Source organism: Syngnathus floridae, chromosome 4, assembly GCF_059516105.1.
Source record: "Syngnathus floridae isolate MCC-2025c chromosome 4, RoL_Sflo_1.0, whole genome shotgun sequence".
NCBI lineage: Eukaryota > Metazoa > Chordata > Actinopteri > Syngnathiformes > Syngnathidae > Syngnathus > Syngnathus floridae.
In genome coordinates this window covers 17,867,374-17,888,772 of record NC_142416.1, presented here as the reverse complement: position 1 = coordinate 17,888,772, position 21,399 = coordinate 17,867,374, and the positions used below count along the sequence as shown (strand labels likewise).

The 21,399-nt window shown below is 46.2% G+C and overlaps 3 protein-coding genes across 18 annotated transcripts in view; 2 read left to right on the top strand and 1 right to left on the bottom strand.

Moving 5' to 3' along the window:
• The window catches only part of LOC148399630 (uncharacterized), a 32,866-nt gene extending 31,434 nt beyond the window's left edge, over positions 1-1,432 (top strand). For 8 of the 9 annotated variants that reach the window (XM_088372714.1, XM_088372713.1, XM_088372716.1 and 5 more), the window contains 4 exons: positions 32-147; positions 214-387; positions 465-554; positions 637-1,432. In XM_088372714.1, coding sequence (XP_088228840.1) covers positions 32-147; positions 214-387; positions 465-554; positions 637-753 — 497 coding nt within the window. In that variant the 3' untranslated portion in view covers positions 754-1,432. The remainder of the gene's footprint in view (positions 1-31; positions 148-213; positions 388-464; positions 555-636) is intronic. The other variant, XM_088372711.1, reaches the window with a different exon arrangement.
• Positions 1,433-1,632: 200 nt separating this feature from the next.
• On the top strand, positions 1,633-11,715 carry LOC148399629 (calmodulin-regulated spectrin-associated protein 3-like). 8 transcript variants are annotated; one of them, XM_088372701.1, is made up of 21 exons: positions 1,648-1,775; positions 2,503-2,786; positions 3,872-4,146; positions 4,586-4,726; positions 4,864-4,953; positions 5,113-5,151; positions 5,584-5,631; positions 6,168-6,306; positions 6,376-6,515; positions 6,788-6,881; positions 6,988-7,039; positions 7,119-7,180; positions 7,383-7,413; positions 7,573-9,868; positions 9,987-10,102; positions 10,157-10,449; positions 10,510-10,585; positions 10,690-10,796; positions 10,871-10,989; positions 11,134-11,516; positions 11,625-11,715. In XM_088372701.1, exons 1-20 carry the CDS (start codon positions 1,747-1,749, stop codon positions 11,470-11,472), a joined length of 4,770 nt encoding a protein of 1,589 aa, XP_088228827.1. In that variant the 5' UTR covers positions 1,648-1,746; the 3' UTR covers positions 11,473-11,516; positions 11,625-11,715. The 8 variants fall into 8 exon arrangements, with proteins under 8 accessions (XP_088228832.1, XP_088228827.1, XP_088228833.1 ...); XM_088372707.1 differs by having other exon boundaries at positions 11,134-11,265; positions 11,341-11,625; XM_088372706.1 differs by having other exon boundaries at positions 1,633-1,775; positions 2,572-2,786; positions 11,134-11,625.
• Positions 11,716-12,173: 458 nt separating this feature from the next.
• On the bottom strand, positions 12,174-15,501 carry soul5l (heme-binding protein soul5, like). Its single transcript, XM_088372722.1, has 7 exons — positions 15,384-15,501; positions 14,719-14,778; positions 14,506-14,587; positions 14,192-14,312; positions 13,982-14,121; positions 13,708-13,871; positions 12,174-13,211 (listed from the first exon to the last, which is right to left on the bottom strand). Coding segments are annotated over exons 1-7 (990 nt in total). The 5' UTR covers positions 15,386-15,501; the 3' UTR covers positions 12,174-12,790.
• Between the last annotated feature and the right edge of the window lie 5,898 nt (positions 15,502-21,399).

The window sequence follows — 21,399 nt, the reverse complement described above, 5'->3', positions numbered from 1 at the left end:
AATATTTTACATCCCTGCATGTAACGTTCAGGTGCCAGCGTGATCAGCATCCGCTGTTCGGAAACGTATCGCACCCGCTCGGCCTGTCTGAGCTTTTTTGGATTTCCGTTGTGGTACCCGACGGAGAGCCCCCGCACTGTCATTCAGGTAATTATTTTCTCCTTAATTTATTTTGTTATATACCCGCCAACCTCCTTCATATTCCCTTCCCAGGGTGAGCCAATGCTGCTCCCGGGCAAATGTTGGGCCTTTCACGGTGCCCACGGGACCCTGGTCATCGCCCTGTCTCACCCCATAAGGATTACCCATGTGACGCTGGATCACGTGCCACGCCATAACACCCCCACCGGCCGAATCGACTCTGCACCCAAGGACTTTGAGGTCTATGTAAGTCAGCCAAAACGTATTGCAAAAAAGTCAATTACCCCTTGTGACTTTTTTCTTTTTGAACTGTATTCCCTCAGGGGTTGGAGGACGAGGTGGACGAAGGAACGCTCCTAGGAACGTTCACGTACAACGAGGACGGCGAACCCACCCAGACGTTTGAGCTGACCGTGAGTTTTAGTCCACAAATGCAATTCCGACAATCGTTCCCTGACGGTGACATCCCCTCTGCGCTTTTTTTGCCTGACGCAGCCCAGCAACATGATCTACCACGTGGTGGAGTTGCGCGTCCTCAGCAACTGGGGTCACATGGAGTACACGTGCCTCTACCGCTTCCGAGTGCACGGTACCTTGGCGACGGACACATGATGGCGCCTCCGCTGGTTGGAGTGGTGAGTCCCACTTGAAAGGTGTACTGAGCCTTCTTCACATAAATTGAAATCTATGCCAATACACCTTTACTATAGCAAAGCTGGTTCTCGGGCTCACTTTAGTTGCTTGTATTATTGTTGAAGGATGTACATGCGTGTTTAAAAAAAAAAAAAAAAAAAAAAAAAAATCATGTTGTCCCTGTTACTTAAATACTTGAATTTACTTTTTCTTTAAATCCTACTATTAGATCCATGAGGCCTGTCTTTATCAAACTGGTGAAAAGTACTTGAAACTTCTATGAAAGCAAAGTCAGGCAGGATGTAAATGTATTTTTTTTTGTGAGAGTATATTTTAGAAAAATTATGCCTTGTGTTCCACTATCATTCAGGGACGGAGTGCTTGTGGCAAAAAAAAAAAGATTATTCAAAACAACAAAATAGAAATGGTAGAAAAAAATGATGTGGCGGGCCGTATCTGGGGCCCCAGGCCTTGAATTTGACACCCATGGTCAATATGCTATAAAGAGTTGATATAATTATTTTTGACAGGAAGTGACGTATCGTATTTGAAAGGATATTTATAACTGCTTAGGTTATTGTACATAAATGACTGAATACAAGATGCTCTTTCCTTCTTGGATGTATACACTGAATAAATTAATCTTTGCTTAACTTAATGTGTTTTGACATCATATTGTAGAGTATATTAAAATCATGTAAAAAGGTATCATGAAAATAAAATTTTAGGTTAAAAAATGTAAATTATTTGTGTCCGCTGGAGGTCTCAGATCCTGGAGATGAATTGCATCATGGCTTGACCAAACATGATCCAACAAAGGCATAGATGTTTAGTGGACGTGAATGTCCAGGCTTCTCTCCTTGAGGGGAGAAACGCAGGAGCACATGCGAATGCTAGGGGAGACTTCTTGACATCAGGATGTGAGCGGAATGAAATCTTGATGAGGCACGTGAGACAAGACTGACAGCGAGGATGGAGTATTCACTGAAGAGTATTCATTTGTAAGTTGAGGTAAACACAAGGTTAAACTGACACCTCCCTGACACCTGTCAATCAAAAAGGGCATCCTCATTTTTCAAATTCTCGTTCTGCTATTCAATACTATGAGTCGTGGCAATAGCAGCTATTGCCACGACTCATGCCTTGCTCAAGGGTGCCATTAAGTGGGTAGCAAACAAATATGAAGCAATTGAAAGAATACATTAGAAAATGTATAAATTGACATGTTCTCATGTTTAAATATGTATTTACACATTTGTTGTTCAATTTTTTACTTTTGGAATCTTTTTATATAGAATATACAAAGATATACAAATGTAAAAAATACTGAAAAAATGATAGGAAACATGGAAACAACAAAATAAATACTACAAAAGTAGGAAATATGGAAACAATGAAATAAATACTACAAAAGTATATACGATACACTTTATATACTTTTGTAGTATTTTAGTTGTTTCCAAAAGTATAATATACTTTTGCAGGATTTCTTTTGTTGTTTCCATGTTTCCTTCTACTTTTTCAATATCTATTTTTTTACATTCGTTTATATTTTCACTTTTTTCACGTGAAGGGCCTGTCACCCTTCATTTTTATGTGTGCAAATTGAGCCTGTTATATACGTTGCCTGTTCATGTTTATCTGATTGATGACTGTATTGCTTGATTGATTATCCGGTTGGCAGTGATCTCTGAGGTAAAATATTGATTGGCCTGTTTACGTCACCAGACCCTCCCTCTTCCTCCTCTCTCTCCCTCCTCCCTCTCGCCCCCCTCCACCATCATTGTCCATCCTCAGCTCTCCATCCTCTTCCAACTCCTCCTCCCCTTTTTATCGGCGCTCCGTGCGCCTCAGCTCGGCCATGGTAGACTCCGGACCCGGCGAAGCTCCGACGTCGACGAGGAAGCCCTTTTCGGTCCCGGAGATTCCCCCTCTGGACCAGTTCGACTTCGGCCGCGCCAAGATCCGCGCCAACGTGCGTTGGCTGCTGTGCAAGTCGTACGGCTGTGCAGGTAAGAGCGAGCACCCCCTAAATGCGTGTGCTTGGGTGGGGCGGTTCCGTGGATAACCCGGCCGGCTTTTCCTCGCGCGTGTGCGTCTGTACGCTCCCTTTCAATCGTCCATTATCGGTGCGACAGCGATCTAATTATCGCTTATTTTATATCGAAGGGAGTCTTCTCACGCGTGGGTTGAGTCGATGCTGCAGAATTTGGTGTCAGGGTGACTCGTTTTGCATTATTGTTGGGGAGAAAAAAAAAACTACCGTTGCCCCATGCTTTATTTCTCCATCGTAATGTTTATGTGGGTGACGTCATCCTCGCACAATGCACATCGTGTATTTAATGCAAACACACATATATATGCTAACTGGTTAGCGGGGGCTCTGCCATTCTGTGACGTCATGCCTCTGCTACTTACCTTCTTTGCTGTTTCCATTGTTTGTTTTCTATGTGATGTTTCTTCCATCCACCCATTTTCTGCACCGGGGAGAACATGCAAACTCCACATGGGGGAGGGCTGGAGCTGGGAATCGAACCCGCACCCTCTGAACTGTGAGGCCAACGTGCTAACCAGTGCTCACCGTGCCACTGCCTATTTATTCCGAATAATATTACAAATATTAAGAAGCTTCCTAACTAGTGACGACATTCCCATTTTCCCAAACCTGCTGTAGTAATCGGTCTGATCATGCTCATTTGATGGGGGTATGTAAATGTTGGCAGACTCGCCTCCAGTCAGCTCAGGCGTCCTCCGAAGACCGCGACGTCTGAATGTGGGTCAGTGTTTCGGTGCCGTCTCACTCGATTTCTGTGAATCGCGTGACCCAGTTCTAACTTTAATACCGCCAGTCCAGCTGAGCTGTTTGTGCCGAAGACGACATTATCGTCTCGTAGGACATTAAGGGAACATTCACAGAGGAATGTTTTTGCTTGTCATTCTGACTTGGTGTTTGCGTTCAGTGCTGAGAACAGATCTACTTATCCATTATTTGTTCTCCCTCATCACAGTAACAGTTATGAATTGAGGCTTTCTCCAATATCTAAAAAAATATTGCTTTTAATCAAATTATGATTAATTGAGCAGCCCTAATCTGCAGAGAATGTGCCAGTGGAGATGCGAGAGCCACTCTACAAGGACCAGTATGACCAAGAGCACCTCAAGCCGGCCATCTCCGAGCTCCTCCTCTCCCCGGAGATCTACTGCAAAGCTCAGGCCCTGCTGCTCCAGGCCCCTGGGGGCCCCTCGGCCTTGGAGAACTCACCCTCTGACCACTGCGCCCTGCTTCAGTTCCTCACTAAGAAAGGTGTGGCTCCGCAGGTCCAGGATGTGGACGTCACAGAGGACGACCTCAGATGCACCCCCATCAAGATGGTAGGACTTCTGCTCAATGTTTTAAAGACGCATCATTAGGTACACCAGCGCAATCTGATGACCGCTATCAACATCCATGCTTTTAAAAAAAAAAAAAAACTAAACTATAGGGCTTTGACAAACAATTACATTCAGAATCTATTTTACCGTATTGGCCCGAATATAAGATGAGTTTTTTTTCATTGAAATAAAACTGAAAAAGTAGGAGTCATCTTACATTCGGGGTCTAGACAAAGGCCTTTTTCAAAGTCTTAAAAAAGAGGGGGTCGTCTTATAATCGAGGTCGTCCTATATTTGGGACAATACGGTAATTGATTTTTCGATGTATAAGAAAAAAAACAAAACAAAGGAAGAACGTCCCTCATGTTGAGCAAGTGTACCTTAACCCTACGATCCCCAATGTGGTTTTCTTTTCCGTTTTGGTTGCTGATGGGTGCAGAAAGCCCACCTGGCCTTGATGGACTCCATGATGTCACTGGCCGCCCGGGAGATCGTGGACAGGGTAAAAATGCCAGCAGGGGCTGAACAGATGGGTGTCGGAGCTCCTTGGGAGAACGCGCTCCTCTTCTGGGTCAACAGAGTGAGTCTACAATGGTCGCCTTTACTTACAAATCTGAAGTATAAAGAAAGTTCTTTTCACACTGCGCTGGCTTAAAAATGTCACACTGCATTCCGAGATGTTTATCCACCAGGAATTCAAAACCGCTTTATTTTCAGTTGAACCAGAAGCTGAAGGAAAGCACCGAGGAAGAAGAGACGCCCCAGCGGTCGCAGCAGAACGCTGATGTCCAAGCCTCTCAGGAAACGGTACAACTACTGTACATGCGCACACACAACGTGTGACTTCCCTCACGCAGGTGTGTCAGTCCACTTTCTAACATCGTCATCCTCATTGCGGCTCTCTGTTCCCCACCTCCCCCCAACCCGCCCTCTGGCTCATGCGTGTTATGGCACCTTGCTTTCCAGCAGGGCCCGCCAACTCGTTGGTACTGGAAGCTTGTCCCTGTAAGTTTGCGTTCTTCTGCATCTCCTCTCACAACGTGTGTGTATGTGTTGATGGATGCACTCGCCAAAACTAACGCCGAGGTGCCTGCTCGAAACGCCTCATTTAAATATTTCTATTTATTTGTGCCTGTTCATGTTTGTACTCTCAAGCCACAAGTGCATGTCGAGTTCCAGTGAGTCTTGATTGTTTTTACAAATAAACAAAAACTGACCGACGGACAGACTGATTTAATGACGGACAGACGCACCTGATGGGGAAGAGGGAGGTTAAGCCACATCCATCTTGTTTGTCCCCCCCCCCTCGCCTCTCCTCCTATTTGACCCCCCCCCCCTCCCCCTCCCTGTGTGCTGCAGTGTGCAGATTTCTTTCCAAGCGGAACTCCTTTGTCATTTTTATGCTTGTGTCCCTCTCTCTGCCATGCCACCGTCTAGCATGCTATCGCTTTTTGTTTGAAGGAGTCGGGGAACAAACCTCCAGTGGTAATGTATAACAGCTCGCCTTTGCGGTTAACCCCCCCCCCCCCATCACCACCACCACCCCAACCCACCAAGTAATCTAACGGCCACCCCATCTATAACTTTGAGCTCCCACAACAAACCTGCTGGAATGAAGCTTAGTCAGTGTCTATGCTTTTGCTACATCCTTAATTTTTTTTTTTTTTTCGCTTTTTCATGTTTTAGTTTTTCTTTTGCTATGCTTTTTTGAAAGCCGTCTGCACCCTTGTGTTTGATGTGCGCTTATTTTGTCACGCCTCAACATTAGGCACACTTGTACAATGTGTGAAAATTCAGGGAATCCAATTCGATTTCATTTGAATTTGGAATGAATTCAGATTGTGCAGGTGTACCCAATGAAGTGGCTGTTAAGAGTACATTTTCTTTCTTTTACTCTGGGCTTTTTCTTGCCGTGGCTTTGCAGCTTGATTTCTTTCTTTGGTTTTAATCACACGATCCCTCATTGCTTCTAAGTCCTAACATGCTAATGTGGATGTCTTTGGTGTCTGCTCCTCCATTAGATTCGCTACAGGAAGGACAAAGTGCAGTCGAAGCTGACTCCCACCTTCCCCCTGGTCAGCGCGGTCAAAGATCTGTCTAATGGCTGCGCTATAGCGGCTGTGCTGCATTTCTATTGCCCAGGGTTGCTGCCTCTCGAGGGTACACACACACACACACGCATCATCAATATCGTGGTACGCAAAAGTATCAATATTATTTCTCTATCAGATGTATGTCTGAAGGACACCATGTCAGTGGCTGACAGTCTTTACAACCTGCACCTGATTAAAGAGCTTTGTGAGAGCAGTTTGCAGAGCTGCTGCCTTCTTTCCCCGGAAGATCTTCTCTATGCTCCACCTCTTTTGCATGTAAGCTCCAACCTCTTTTAACTCCACTTCTTGAGAAGACAGGACCAAAAAAAAAATGGAGGAATGGAATATTGTACACACTCCGAGAAATAATCCTTTTTGATTAATGAAATACAGATTTGCATAGCAATTAAAGGAAATACTCTAGAAGTGATTTAGGATTGAATCCGAATTGCCATTACAATGAGAAAGACCAGCTAACGTTACATGGAGACTGTTTTGAAAGCGTTATTCAATTCTATGATGGTAATCCATTGTTTTGTTCTCCTCAGCTGAACATCATGAGCTTTGTAGCTGAGCTGCTGGAGTGGTTTGAGGTCAAGAAACCCGATTTTGTGCAACCGATACAAAACATTGACCTGACCGGTGAGTTTTATAGGCTATTAGTTGTGTGTGGTTTATTTTTTTAATTTTTTTTTTTTTATCACCCTCCATCTCAATTTCTAACTTGCACCTCTTCCTTGTCTTTCAGATGTCTCTAGTTTAGCGTTCTGTACCAGTCCTGTTAGTGGAAACAGCAACAGGTAGAAAACAATGTCGGTTCAGTGCAGAATCCCAACAACTATGTTCTCGCCAACACTTTTTTCTTGAATTCTATTCCAGCGGATCTCCTTCGTACATCTTCAAACACCCTTTTGTGACCGTCCCTTCTCCACTATCACCTGGTAAGACACATGGAAAAATTGGGACAAACTAAAACACAACCGGCATTCATGCACTAACTGCTGTCGACCACAGCTCACGCCCAGATGTTCCCACACAGATTCAACCATGTCACCAGCCAGCACTGCTCGCAATTTTTACTTAAAAAGTGTCTTCACGATGGTCCTTACATATTGCTTCTCTTGTGATTGTATATCCTTCCAGAAAACAAAACCTGGACTAAGAAACAAATAAGGTACACACTTGCTGGATGTGTTTTATTTTTTATAGTCACTGTGCTATTGTGTTCATACTTTGCCTTCATTTTCTATAACCGTCTTACTTTGGCTTCTGTGGTCTCACTGCATTCACTGCATCTTCAACCCCCCCCCACCACCACCATCACCCCCTGCAGTCATCCTCTGTCCTCAGCGACTTTCAGCATCCCATTTGGGCTGGACAGTGATGTTGATATTGTCATGGGCAACCCGATAGATTCTGTCTTTCGCTCTGCCAGCACGGACAGCCTGGGCACCAGCATCCCCGCAACGACCACGCTGGCGGGAATAACTCGCATACCGTACAGCCCCCCGGTTTGCGCTTCAGCGCCGTCACAGCGGTCTTCTTGGGGGCCTTATATGCACCCAGCGCCCCTGGGAGAGCTCCCCACGGTCGAGGAAGCGTTACAGGTGCCTCCTGGTGCGAAAGATCGGAACAAGGGAAGGACTGCAGTGAAAGATGTTTTGACGGCAAGACCGGAATCGAGGTTATGTCCCGAGGGCGCCCCTGCTGTTTTTTTCCTGCACTCCCCATTGGAGGACAATCCTCAGCTCAGTCATTCTGCCCCCTGCCGCTCGGGAGTCATTTATCGGCCGGTTTGCGGAGAGGCGAGTAATAACGGCGGTAGAGGGGAGAGGAAGGCGAGGCAGACGAATGGTGCGGCACGTGATGATGATTCATCAGAAGCGTTTGATGACACCCCCAGAAATGCCCCTGGTAATATGCGACCCGGTAAAAGTCATCAGGGAGACTACAGCCCACGCATGACAAGCTTTGCAGAGAAACGGGACGGCAAAAGAAGACATACCGTAGCTTCCGGGGAAGACTTTTCCACGACCCCGACAGCAACCACGCCCGGAACACCGCTCACTCCCTGCACACCAGCAGGAACTCAGAGTCAGAAGGACAACCCGGGCTTCAAAGTACCCGAGACGGGTTCCGAGGCCTGGGAGCTGGGAGCGCGTCTGGAGGAAAAACGCAAAAGCATCGAAGCTCAAAAGAGACGAATCGAGGCCATCTTTGCCAAGCACAGACAGAGGCTCGGAAAAACAGCTTTCCTCAAAATGAAACGGGAACAAGGTGAGGGAGGGGGAGAGGGAGCGGATGAGGACAACGTCTCTCTGGAGGAGCGCCTCGCTCGCATTGAGGAGCAGCTGAAAAGGGAGGAAGAGGAGGAAAAGACAGAAAGGGAGGTAGAGAAGGAGAAAGCCAAGCCATCCGTCGCCAACGCTCCACGGCTGGAGAAGCAGGTCACCTTCTCGATTAACAGCAAAAAAGGAGAAGAGCAAGAAAAAGGACCAGAGAAAGTAGGTGGCGGCATGTTGGTGGAGTATAATGAAATTGTCCAAAAACTGAGTGAAGCTTTGCAGTCACTGCAGAAGGACATGCATAAACTAACTGAACAGCAGCAGCAGCTTCTAGGAAACCAAAGACCAAGAAGCTCCCAAAAAGTCACCGCAAAGTCAAGACCCAAAAGTAACACCAAGGCGCCTGCCAAAACCCCTCCTGCCACACCCACAAAGACACCCCCAAGAACCCCTACCAAGAGCACCAGCAAAGCCTGGATGATTCCAAACGGCTCCAAAACCTCTTCTGTGTCTCCATCGTCCCGACGGACAAACCCTCTCTCTGCAGCTACTTCGCCAAAAACAATGGTCTCCTCCTCCTGTCCTGCCCCCCGCACCAAGATCCACATCTCTTCCAGCCCTCGCAGTCCCAAGCACCACCCAAGACCGCAAGCCCATCCACGACCCTCAGAGCTCAAGTTCCCCCCTCTCAATCGTGTTTTGACTCCAACTCGCACTGTGGATACCCTCCCCCACTTGCGAAGAGTGTCGCCCAGCAAGTGTCAAGTGCAGACAACGTCGTCCTTCCGCATCGGTGGACTTCCGGAAATTTCTCAGCCTGCGCCGCAACCCCACCATAGCACTTCGGACACGGCGTCTTGCGAGACACCGACCCAGTTTAGCCTGGAGCTGGAGCAGGACGATGCCGAGGCAGCCGTCGTGCCCGTGCCGCCTCCTCCGAGGGCCACCAGCGGCAGTAGCTCCGGCGCTCCTTCCGAATGCTCTTTTGAGAGCGAGACTTTATCCATTTCTGCCGCATACAGCACCGAACGAGATGGAGCGAAAGCTACCGAGAGGCATTGCGGTATCATTGAGGTGTCGCTGTCCTCTCTTGGAGAAGCGGAGGGAGGCACTGATGAACCTACAGATGAAGGGCGGGATTTTTCTTCCGACTCCATGAGTGACCAACTCGAATCTGCGGTGGAGCCTGGCGTAATCAATTCCGACAGCCCGGAGCAGTTGGATTCAGCCACGGAAGCTGGGAACTCTTCAGACCAACAAACGGAATCCAGTCACGCCGACGCTGCAGAACCACTCGGAGAAAATGAGCTTGGAGCCCGAGGAGGGATCGGATTCTACTTTAAGGTGAGTGCTCACAAATGATGACCAAGAAGAAACTTTTGTATTCAGTTTTGCAGATGATCATTAAAGTCTGTACCTCTGGTCTCCATGGTTCTCATTTGTTTCTTTGTGGTATCTGCAGGAGGATGTGGAGAACGAGGACGAAATGTCCCAGCGGAAGGCTCTGCTTTTGGAGAGGCAGCAAAGGAGAGCTGAGGAGCTGAAGAGGAGGCGACAAGAGCAAGAACATGAAAAAAGGTGAGGATCCATCAAAAGCAATGTCAGATGAAAAGCTAATATTGTTTTCCACAGAATGGACTCCTCCAACAAGACTGCTTCCTCTCCTTCCAACACACCCCGTGTGGGAAAAATCTCGCCCTGTCCCACTTCTCCCGCCACTCCAGTCCGGCGTGGAGGTTTCACGCGAGCCGAATACGCCCGGCGACAGCAGCTCCGGATTATGGACGACCTGGATAAGATGCTGCAGCAGAAGAAGTCCACCAACCTGGGACGATCGCCTGTCAAGAAGACAAGGCCACCACGGCCTCGCAGCGTCACCAGGGAGGAAACCCAGCTGTCCCTCAGCCCCGCCAAGAAAGCCACTGGTAAAGAAATACCAGCAATGTCAGTAAAGGATTGGTTGACGACTGCTTTTGTCTGTACAGTCCCCAAGTTGACCAATTCTCACTCGTCCCTCAACCTGGCAGCAGGAGACAATGATGGGGATAAGGAAGTCCAAAGGTGCTCATTGCATTTGCCATTACATCAGATGAGAACTTTTCAATCCGTTGATTGATTGGAAACTAAAGATTGCGTCTACTGTGTCTGTGATCTGCGCCTGACAGGAAATCGGATGTGCCTGCCGGATGCGCGACCCCAAGCGGACTTGCGAACCAGAACGGAGACTGGGATGCTGGTTCCAATGGAACCTCACCAGCCCTGGAACACACAGGTATGGAGCACCTTGGCAAACCTCTGTGAACACACCCGTAGTTTTTCCAACAACTTTTATGATTGCCTGGTCAGGTCTGAAGCTCTTCAAAGAGCCAAGCTTCAAGTCCAATAAATTCATCATCCACAACGCTCTGTCTCGTTGCTGCTTGGCCGGGAAGGTCAACGAGCCCCAGAAGAACAAGATTGTCGAGGTACGAGCACATCCATCAATGGCGTTTCAATGAGAACATCAGTTTAGTTCCGATTTTGGTCGGATTGGGTGTGTAAGGGTCGAGGGATTCACCATTGAGTAAGCAGCAAATGGTTGTCCACCATTTTGATCACCTCTACCGCAGGAGATGGAGAAGAGCCCCGCCAACCACTTCCTTATCCTCTTCCGGGACGCCAGCTGCCAGTTCCGCGGCGTCTACACGGCCAACCCCGATTCAGCGGAGCTTGTGCGCTTGACCGGCGTGGGCCCCAAAACGGTAAGCTCGACCCAAGTGGAGTCCATGTACAAGTACAGCTCAGACCGGAAGCAATTCAGCGCCATCCCCTCAAAGACCTTGGGTATGAGCGTGGACGCATTCACCATCCCTGGATACCTGTGGCACGGTGGAGGGGCAGCGGCTACGGGTGGGGGTGGAGGAAGCAGCAGACGGGCGAGCTTGGCAAAGGCGCTCGTTTCCAAGTGACCAATTCTCAAGCTGCTTTCGAAAAGACCAGAAAACTTATGAAGGTGATTTTGTACTTTGAAATGATGGGCTTTAGCATGCACTTGAATGAAGTGGTGGCCTAAAAATGACTTCCATGCGTGAAATGACACATTAAATTCTTCTCAATCAAGAGAGCACATGATTTGTTCAATCAGAAATGGAGTCAGACGAAGGGAACTGGACGGCAAGATTGATTTACGTCATGACTTCATAGCAGTTAAGTATGCCCCCTGCCTGCTGAGCCGATATTCATCAACATTTTTGTTTTGTATTGTTTTAATCATATTAAGAACTAATTTAATAACTTTTAAAAATAATGTCTTTAACTGTTTCACGTTTGAGTGTGTGAATTCCTGAAGCCATGAACGCACCACGGGGCAGGTCTCAAATCCTTCCATCCATTATCTGAGGTGAACTGCTTATCCTGCATTTCTTAACCGTGCCGCTTGCTCTCAAATCGATCATAAATCAAATTAAATTCTAGTTTGCGTATGAATAATGAAGCAATGAGCCCTGCAGGATTTCCATCACTATGTATTGCACCTTTTTCTGACCACCCCAAATGTTGCTGACTATTTCTCATTGCATTTTATAGTTAAAAAAAAAAGACCATGGCTTTTATTAGCAAAAAAAAAGGACTATGGGAAAGTTCATTTTCCACACAAAGTTCCACTCACAAATTGTAATATGAACTTGTTCATTTCATCGTTCACAATTGAAATTTTCAGATTTAATTTGAACGTTCCAAAAAATGACAAGGTCATATTTCATTTCTTCGCCGATCAAAAAAAGAATTTGCTGTGAGGTGCTGCTATCCTAAATACAAGAGAAACTTGCTTGAAATATCTGGAGGGTCTGTCATCACACTTTTGTCGCATATTGATAATTGCCGTTCAAAACCACTCATTGGGCCCAGAATGATTGCATTCGCAAAAACATTGACGAAGCAACTTTTGTTCATTCAACATGTTCAGATACAACACTGTCAACTTACAATACTTCCTCTGCATCAAGCTGTCAAAAAAATGGCACCAAAAGCATTACTTTTAAGTTACAGAGTGGAAGACAGGCCCTCAAATAAAATCTGTGACTAGGTAAATCGACAAATAGCTGTTTTAATTTCAAGTGCAAACTAGATTTCTTTTCAGAAATGAAACAGCGACTTATACAACGCCGATTCCTGTTTTTAGCGTTACCTTCTACCCAACTCAGCAGCTAATTGTCATTTTTTGATGCATATGTGAGTGACTAGTGAAGCACAAGGAGTTAACATAGTGGATGTCGTAGCCGTTTCCACTTAGACGCCATCTTGTTGGGGGTTGGCCAAAACTGGCAGCGTGCCGTTCGCCAGGTTGGTGTCCCCCTTGGGTTCCAGTGAGACGGCCACGGAGGCGAACCCAGTGGCGTTGGGCGGCACGTCTGTCAGGACCTGAGCCGAGGTAGGGGCAGGGCTTAGGTTGATCAAGAGGCGGGAAGAAGAGGGGCTTGGGGGGGTGTCCAAAGGTGTGTCAGTAGGCGTGTCTGAGGTGTTGGATGATTTCAGGTTGGCGGTGGTGAGGGAGGGGGAGTCTGCAAGGTGATCCAATGGGAGTTCGGCAGGAGGGCTCGGTGGCGTCCTGGGGGTGTGAGCAGGGGTGGGCTCTTCTGGATCTGAGCACACTGGCGACCCCTTGGATACGTACCACACCTCGTTGTGCCTGTTGAGAAGCTTTAAGGGACTACACGCACGAGCACAAACACACAGTGAAACTTCATGAGAATATATACATAGTATTTAAAAATTGTAAAATCATCTTTCTCCATTGAAATGAATGAAAATGCCATTTATCGGTTTTACAAAAGTTTTTTTAACTAACAACAAAATAAGAACGGATGACTTATTGTGACACTGACGCATTAACTGAATAGCCATTTTACTGCTTTGCATTTTATTGCCGTCTTTTGCCACCTGGGGGCAATATAAAGCAGACTGTGCATAGAACTGCACAGTATAGAGGTCTTGGCTCTTCACAGAGGATAAAGAATGCATGTATTTGTTTTATTGGTTGTCTAATGTGCATTGTTTAACAGCTAGCATTTTGAAAACCTCGTAAATCATGTATCGAGGCATCGCTTAATTGTCTCAAAGTCAAACAGTTCCCCCTCAACAATTTCTTGCAAAAACATTAGCATTTATTTCACACTCCTCAGACTAATGCTATGTAATGTACGCACCTGTCGTAGCCCACACCATAGTGGTAGGTATGATTGTAAGATGCCCGCACTCTGTCCAACTCTTTCGTCAGCAGGTGCGCATGAAGCCTGGACGTCACCGACAACATCCAACCTCCGTAGCTACGCACATAGACGTCCATCTCGGGCATCTCGGTGAAGTACAACTAGTGGGACAGGGGTGAAAACTTACATGGTAAGCAGAGCTGCAATGAGTTTTATTAGTGGCGACCTTGTGACATCTATTTCCAGACACACACGCGGATTGTCCCCTCACCTTGTCATTGGTCGGTGCGGGCGGCTTGTCTTGATAGGCTTGCGGCAGCGGGAAGTTGAGCGTGTAGACAGCCGGCTCCCACATTTTGGTTTCCCCCGGGATTTTAACCAGCACGGGCGCCGTCATCTCCATCTGTACACCTGCCGGCAACACACAGACTCTCACTGTCATGGAGGGGCGGGCAACATTTTCCCAGTTTGCTTTTGTCACCTGCTTCATTGGCACCGGTGATGTACTGAAAAAGTCTCCTGAAGGCCATGGCAGCACCCACACCCATGAAGTAGGCCTCGGCGTCTGTGGACACCCAGCGAGTGGGGCTGTAGTGTCGCACCTACACACAATCACAGTCAGCATTTTTGCTCTTTCTTACTTAACCCTTAGATGTGCAAGTCTTCCATAAGTGGGTTAAAAATGACGGCTAATAAAAATGAACCAATGAAAATCATGCAATACTATGGATGGATTTAATGTGCTGTAATGCTCAATTTACTGACATTGATCATAACCAAGATGTCATCACTCACTTCATATTCATCTGTTTTGCAGACCAGCTCAAACTCCAGACATTCCTTTGACTCGGTGCAAAAGCTGTTATTGGTGCTCGGGCTGCAACCGGTACAAAGAGTAACAGTTGTATTTTTCATTGTTAGAACGGACCGGTCGTTCGGAATCTTCTCGATGGCCACCGTGCCCTGCCTGCACTGTACACGTCTATCCTTTGCTAGCATGCAACTTACCCAACACTTGCTTCAGTGGTAACCACAAGAGCCAACACTCCTAATATTGACAGGAAAGTCCTGCAAAGACGCAAACATGTATATTTGGAGGTGAGTGAATGTTGATTCAAAACATTTATCTTCAGTAATATGTCTTATATGTAGGCGTCACAGTGACACACTGGTTAGAAAATCCGCCTCACAATTCAGAGGGTGCGGGTTCGAGTCCACGTTCAACCCTCGCCATGTGGAGTTTGCATGTTCTCCCCGTGCTCATACAGAAACTTTAATTATGGGTTGACTCTGGTACTAGTGTCGTACCATTTTGAAAAATTCCAAACCATATTTTGAAACTGAGATTTTGTGTGTGGGCGGGGGCATAAGTACGGGAGCGTGCAGACTGCGTGTGGCGCATTATGACTGCAGCAAGAAGGAAAGCGTGGTGTTACTGCTGCATCATGATCCATGTTTGATCTCCTTTTCTCCTCTGTTCCCACGAGCAAAGACATTGGGAGGTCAAGAGAAATTTCAGAAAGCAAAAATACTTTAAAAATTCCCACCAAGCTCCCATAGATACAACTCTTATAATTTATTACAATGTTCGTAGCAATGACGTTAATATTCTCTATTTTCCCGTGATAAAAACATTAAATGTGTGTGTGTTTGTTTGATTGTGTGTCACTTACATGGTCCCGCGTGTGTGTCCTTCCCGCAGAAGATGAAGGCGCCGTGAAGTTGATGCGGTGGTGGAGGTGGAGGAGGAAAGAGGAGTACTGCGCTATAGCGTTGGCTCGTCAGTGAACGATTTGTTCAAAAGAACGAATCCTTTCCGTGATCGAGAGTGAACGAATCGTTCTTTTCGCAGTTCATATGACTTCAACCAGTAGGTGTCGGTAATGCGCATTGAAGCTGGTGCCACCTCGCCGTAAAACAAAACGAAGAAGAAAATGACATAACTTCCGGTTCACCATCAACTGAACGGATCTGTGAGTGAACGAGTCAGTGAGTGGAACGGTTCAGTGAGGGAACGAATCGTGACTCTACGTTCGCGAACGAGTTAATGGGTGAACTGCCTTCCTTCCCGTGCAGCAACGGATCATTCAGTGAACGTGTTGCGTGAACTATGTAAGTCAGAATGTAGATTTATGATTTGCCAAGGAACGAAAGAACAGTGCACTCAGTGAAACACCACTTCTTTTATACACGTTTTCTCCAAGCTAACGGCTAACTTTATTGCATGAAGGGATTAGCCGTTATGTAACAACGGGGAGATTATGCTTCTCTTTGGGTAATCTTGATTTTATAACACTTTTAAAATAACGCGTATGCATATATAAATATTGTTATCCAATATATCTACTGCAATTTCACATTAGATTACTGGTTTGAAATTTACTTTTATTATTTTATTATTATTTTAATAAACTTATACAAAAACTTGTCTGGTGTTTTATTCCTTGTTTTTATATTCTTTTATATTATTTTAAAACAAAGATCAGTTTACTGCTTTATATGTTTTACGTTGTTTTATGAGTTGGTGCTTGAGTTTACTGCTTTATATGTTTTACGTTGTTATATGAGTTGGTGTCCCCTTAAATAACAAATGTCGGCATAATGGGGTTTTTCCCAACCTTTTATTCAAACCCATTCGGTATAATAAAGCTATCAACTACAACCCAACAAATACAAAATTTAAACATCAATGTCGAGATACAGGGCTGGACTGGGAGATTTTTTTCAGGACAGGAATCAGTCACATGCATGTTCACCCCCACACTTAAATGCATGGCACAAGGTCTAGCTCAGTGGCCTAATGGTAGAGTGTCTACCCTGAGATTGGAAGATCATGGTTTCAAAACCTGGGCCTGGCCAGTTGAGAATATGACTATTGTTGGGTCTTTACCTTTTTACAAGCGAAACACATTTGTGCGCACACACATGCACACAATCATTCTTTGGGTTTTGTTGTGGGTGGTCACAGATATCTGAGATATCTCAGAGAGAGAGAGAGAGAGAGAGAGAGAAAGAGATTCCCTTTTTAAAGTGGCCTGTTATTAGGTACACTTGAAAATGGCGGTGTACCTAATGGAGTGTCTATGTGCTTCCCTCGTTAAGCGCAGCTGCGTGAAAAGTTTTAGCCACTTTCACGTTCAAAAGGAGCTAAAACTTTTCACGCACCTGCACTTAACGAGGGAATCACTCGGACACTCCATTAGGTACACCGCCATTTTCAAGTGTACCAATAACAGGCCACTTTATTAGGGAAATATCATGGTCAAAGGTGACAGGTGTCAAGCTCTAGTCCTCGGGGCCGCGTTCCAACATGTTTTCCAAGTGACCCTCGTTAAGCGCACCTGCGTGAAAAGTTTTAGCCACTTTCACGTTCAAAAGGAGCTAAAACTTTTCACGCACCTGCACTTAACGAGGGAATCACTCGGACACTCCATTAGGTACACCGCCATTTTCAAGTGTACCTAATAACAGGCCACTTTATTAGGGAAATATCATGGTCAAGGGTCACAGGTTCAAGCTCTAGTCCTCCGGGCCGCGTTCCAACATGTTTTCCAAGTGACCCTCGTTAAGCGCACCTGCGTGAAAAGTTTTAGCCACTTTCACGTTCAAAAGGAGCTAAAACTTTTCACGCACCTGCACTTAACGAGGGAATCACTCGGACACTCCATTAGGTACACCGCCATTTTCAAGTGTACCAATAACAGGCCACTTTATTAGGGAAATATCATGGTCAAAGGTGACAGGTGTCAAGCTCTAGTCCTCGGGGCCGCGTTCCAACATGTTTTCCAAGTGACCCTCGTTAAGCGCACCTGCGTGAAAAGTTTTAGCCACTTTCACGTTCAAAAGGAGCTAAAACTTTTCACGCACCTGCACTTAACGAGGGAATCACTCGGACACTCCATTAGGTACACCGCCATTTTCAAGTGTACCAATAACAGGCCACTTTATTAGGGAAATATCATGGTCAAAGGTGACAGGTGTCAAGCTCTAGTCCTCGGGGCCGCGTTCCAACATGTTTTCCAAGTGACCCTCGTTAAGCGCACCTGCGTGAAAAGTTTTAGCCACTTTCACGTTCAAAAGGAGCTAAAACTTTTCACGCACCTGCACTTAACGAGGGAATCACTCGGACACTCCATTAGGTACACCGCCATTTTCAAGTGTACCTAATAACAGGCCACTTTATTAGGGAAATATCATGGTCAAGGGTCACAGGTTCAAGCTCTAGTCCTCCGGGCCGCGTTCCAACATGTTTTCCAAGTGACCCTCGTTAAGCGCACCTGCGTGAAAAGTTTTAGCCACTTTCACGTTCAAAAGGAGCTAAAACTTTTCACGCACCTGCACTTAACGAGGGACTCACTCGGACACTCCATTAGGTACACCGCCATTTTCAAGTGTACCTAAGAACAGGCCACTTTATTAGGGAAATATCATGGTCAAAGGTCACAGGTTCAAGCTCTAGTCCTCCGGGCCGCGTTCCAACATGTTTTCCAAGTGACCCTCGTTAAGCGCACCTGCGTGAAAAGTTTTAGCCACTTTCACGTTCAAAAGGAGCTAAAACTTTTCACGCACCTGCAATTAACGAGGGACTCACTCGGACACTCCATTAGGTACACCGCCATTTTCAAGTGTACCTAATAACAGGCCACTTTATTAGGGAAATATCATGTTCAAAGGTCACAGGTTCAAGCTCTAGTCCTCCGGGCCGCGTTCCAACATGTTTTCCAAGTGACCCTCGTTAAGCGCAGCTGCGTGAAAAGTTTTAGCCACTTTCACGTTCAAAAGGAGCTAAAACTTTTCACGCACCTGCACTTAACGAGGGAATCACTCGGACACTCCATTAGGTACACCGCCATTTTCAAGTGTACCTAATAACAGGCCACTTTATTAGGGAAATATCATGGTCAAAGGTCATAGGTTCAAGCTCTAGTCCTCCGGGCCGCGTTCCAACATGTTTTCCAAGTGACCCTCGTTAAGCGCACCTGCGTGAAAAGTTTTAGCCACTTTCACGTTCAAAAGGAGCTAAAACTTTTCACGCACCTGCACTTAACGAGGGACTCACTCGGACACTCCATTAGGTACACCGCCATTTTCAAGTGTACCTAAGAACAGGCCACTTTATTAGGGAAATATCATGGTCAAAGGTCACAGGTTCAAGCTCTAGTCCTCCGGGCCGCGTTCCAACATGTTTTCCAAGTGACCCTCGTTAAGCGCACCTGCGTGAAAAGTTTTAGCCACTTTCACGTTCAAAAGGAGCTAAAACTTTTCACGCACCTGCAATTAACGAGGGACTCACTCGGACACTCCATTAGGTACACCGCCATTTTCAAGTGTACCTAATAACAGGCCACTTTATTAGGGAAATATCATGTTCAAAGGTCACAGGTTCAAGCTCTAGTCCTCCGGGCCGCGTTCCAACATGTTTTCCAAGTGACCCTCGTTAAGCGCAGCTGCGTGAAAAGTTTTAGCCACTTTCACGTTCAAAAGGAGCTAAAACTTTTCACGCACCTGCACTTAACGAGGGAATCACTCGGACACTCCATTAGGTACACCGCCATTTTCAAGTGTACCTAATAACAGGCCACTTTATTAGGGAAATATCATGGTCAAAGGTCACAGGTTCAAGCTCTAGTCCTCCGGGCCGCGTTCCAACATGTTTTCCAAGTGACCCTCGTTAGGCGCACCTGCGTGAAAAGTTTTAGCCACTTTCACGTTCAAAAGGAGCTAAAACTTTTCACGCACCTGCACTTAACGAGGGAATCACTCGGGCACTCCATTAGGTACACCGCCATTTTCAAGTGTACCTAATAACAGGCCACTTTATTAGGGAAATATCATGGTCAAAGGTCACAGGTTCAAGCTCTAGTCCTCCGGGCCACGTTCCAACATGTTTTCCAAGTGACCCTCGTTAAGCGCACCTGCGTGAAAAGTTTTAGCCACTTTCACGTTCAAAAGGAGCTAAAACTTTTCACACACCTGCACTTAACGAGGGACTCACTCGGACACTCCATTAGGTACACCGCCATTTTCAAGTGTACCAATAACAGGTCACTTTATTAGGGAAATATCATGGTCAAAGGTCACAGGTGTCAAGCTCTAGTCCTCGGGGCCGCATTCCAACATGTTTTCCAAGATTCCCTTGTTAAGGGCACCCTAATAAAGTGGCCTGTTATTAAGGACACTTGAAAATGGCGGTGTACCTAATGGAGTGTCTATGTGCTTCCCTCGTTAAGTGCAGCTGCGTGAAAAGTTTTAGCCACTTTCACGTTCAAAAGGAGCTAAAACTTTTCACGCACCTGCACTTAACGAGGGAATCACTCGGACACTCCATTAGGTACACCGCCATTTTCAAGTGTACCAATAACAGGCCACTTTATTAGGGAAATATTATGGTCAAAGGTCACAAGTGTCAAGCTCTAGTCCTCGGGGCCGCGTTCCAACATGTTTGCCAAATGACCCTCGTTAAGCGCACCTGCGTGAAAAGTTTTTGGTCACTTTCACGTTCAAAAGGAGCTAAAACTTTTCACGCACCTGCACTTAACGAGGGAATCACTCGGACACTCCATTAGGTACACCGCCATTTTCAAGTGTACCTTATAACAGGCCACTTTATTAGGGAAATATCATGGTCAAAGGTCACAGGTGTCAAGCTCTAGTCCTCGGGGCCGCGTTCCAACATGTTTTCCAAGTGACCCTCGTTAAGCGCACCTGCGTGAAAAGTTTTAGCCACTTTCACGTTCAAAAGGAGCTAAAACTTTTCACGCACCTGCACTTAACGAGGGAATCACTCGGACACTCCATTAGGTACACCGCCATTTTCAAGTGTACCTAATAACAGGCCACTTTATTAGGGAAATATCATGGTCAAAGGTCACAGGTTCAAGCTCTAGTCCTCCGGGCCGCGTTCCAACATGTTTTCCAAGTGACCCTCGTTAAGCGCACCTGCGTGAAAAGTTTTAGCCACTTTCACGTTCAAAAGGAGCTAAAACTTTTCACGCACCTGCACTTAACGAGGGACTCACTCGGACACTCCATTAGGTACACCGCCATTTTCAAGTGTACCAATAACAGGTCACTTTATTAGGGAAATATCATGGTCAAAGGTCACACGTGTCAAGCTCTAGTCCTCGGGGCCGCATTCCAACATGTTTTCCAAGATTCCCTTGTTAAGGGCACCCTAATAAAGTGGCCTGTTATTAAGTACACTTGAAAATGGCGGTGTACCTAATGGAGTGTCTATGTGCTTCCCTCGTTAAGCGCAGCTGCGTGAAAAGTTTTAGCCACTTTCACGTTCAAAAGGAGCTAAAACTTTTCACGCACCTGCACTTAACGAGGGAATCACTCGGACACTCCATTAGGTACACCGCCATTTTCAAGTGTACCCATAACAGGCCACTTTATTAGGGAAATATCATGGTCAAAGGTCACAGGTGTCAAGCTCTAGTCCTTGGGGCCACATTCCAACTTTTGAATGAACTGATTATAAAGATTCAGTTCACTTAAAAGAACTGGAATGCACATCAGTACTGCACTATGACACACCAGAAATCTCCAGCACAGTACCTCAGCACGCCAGGGGGAGGAGTGAGAAGGACATAGCATTAATATTGAGCATCTTCATAAGCCAAAGATGAGAGGAGCGACACCCAGAACACCAGCTTTATTATAGACAGGTCACAGACGTTTAAAAAA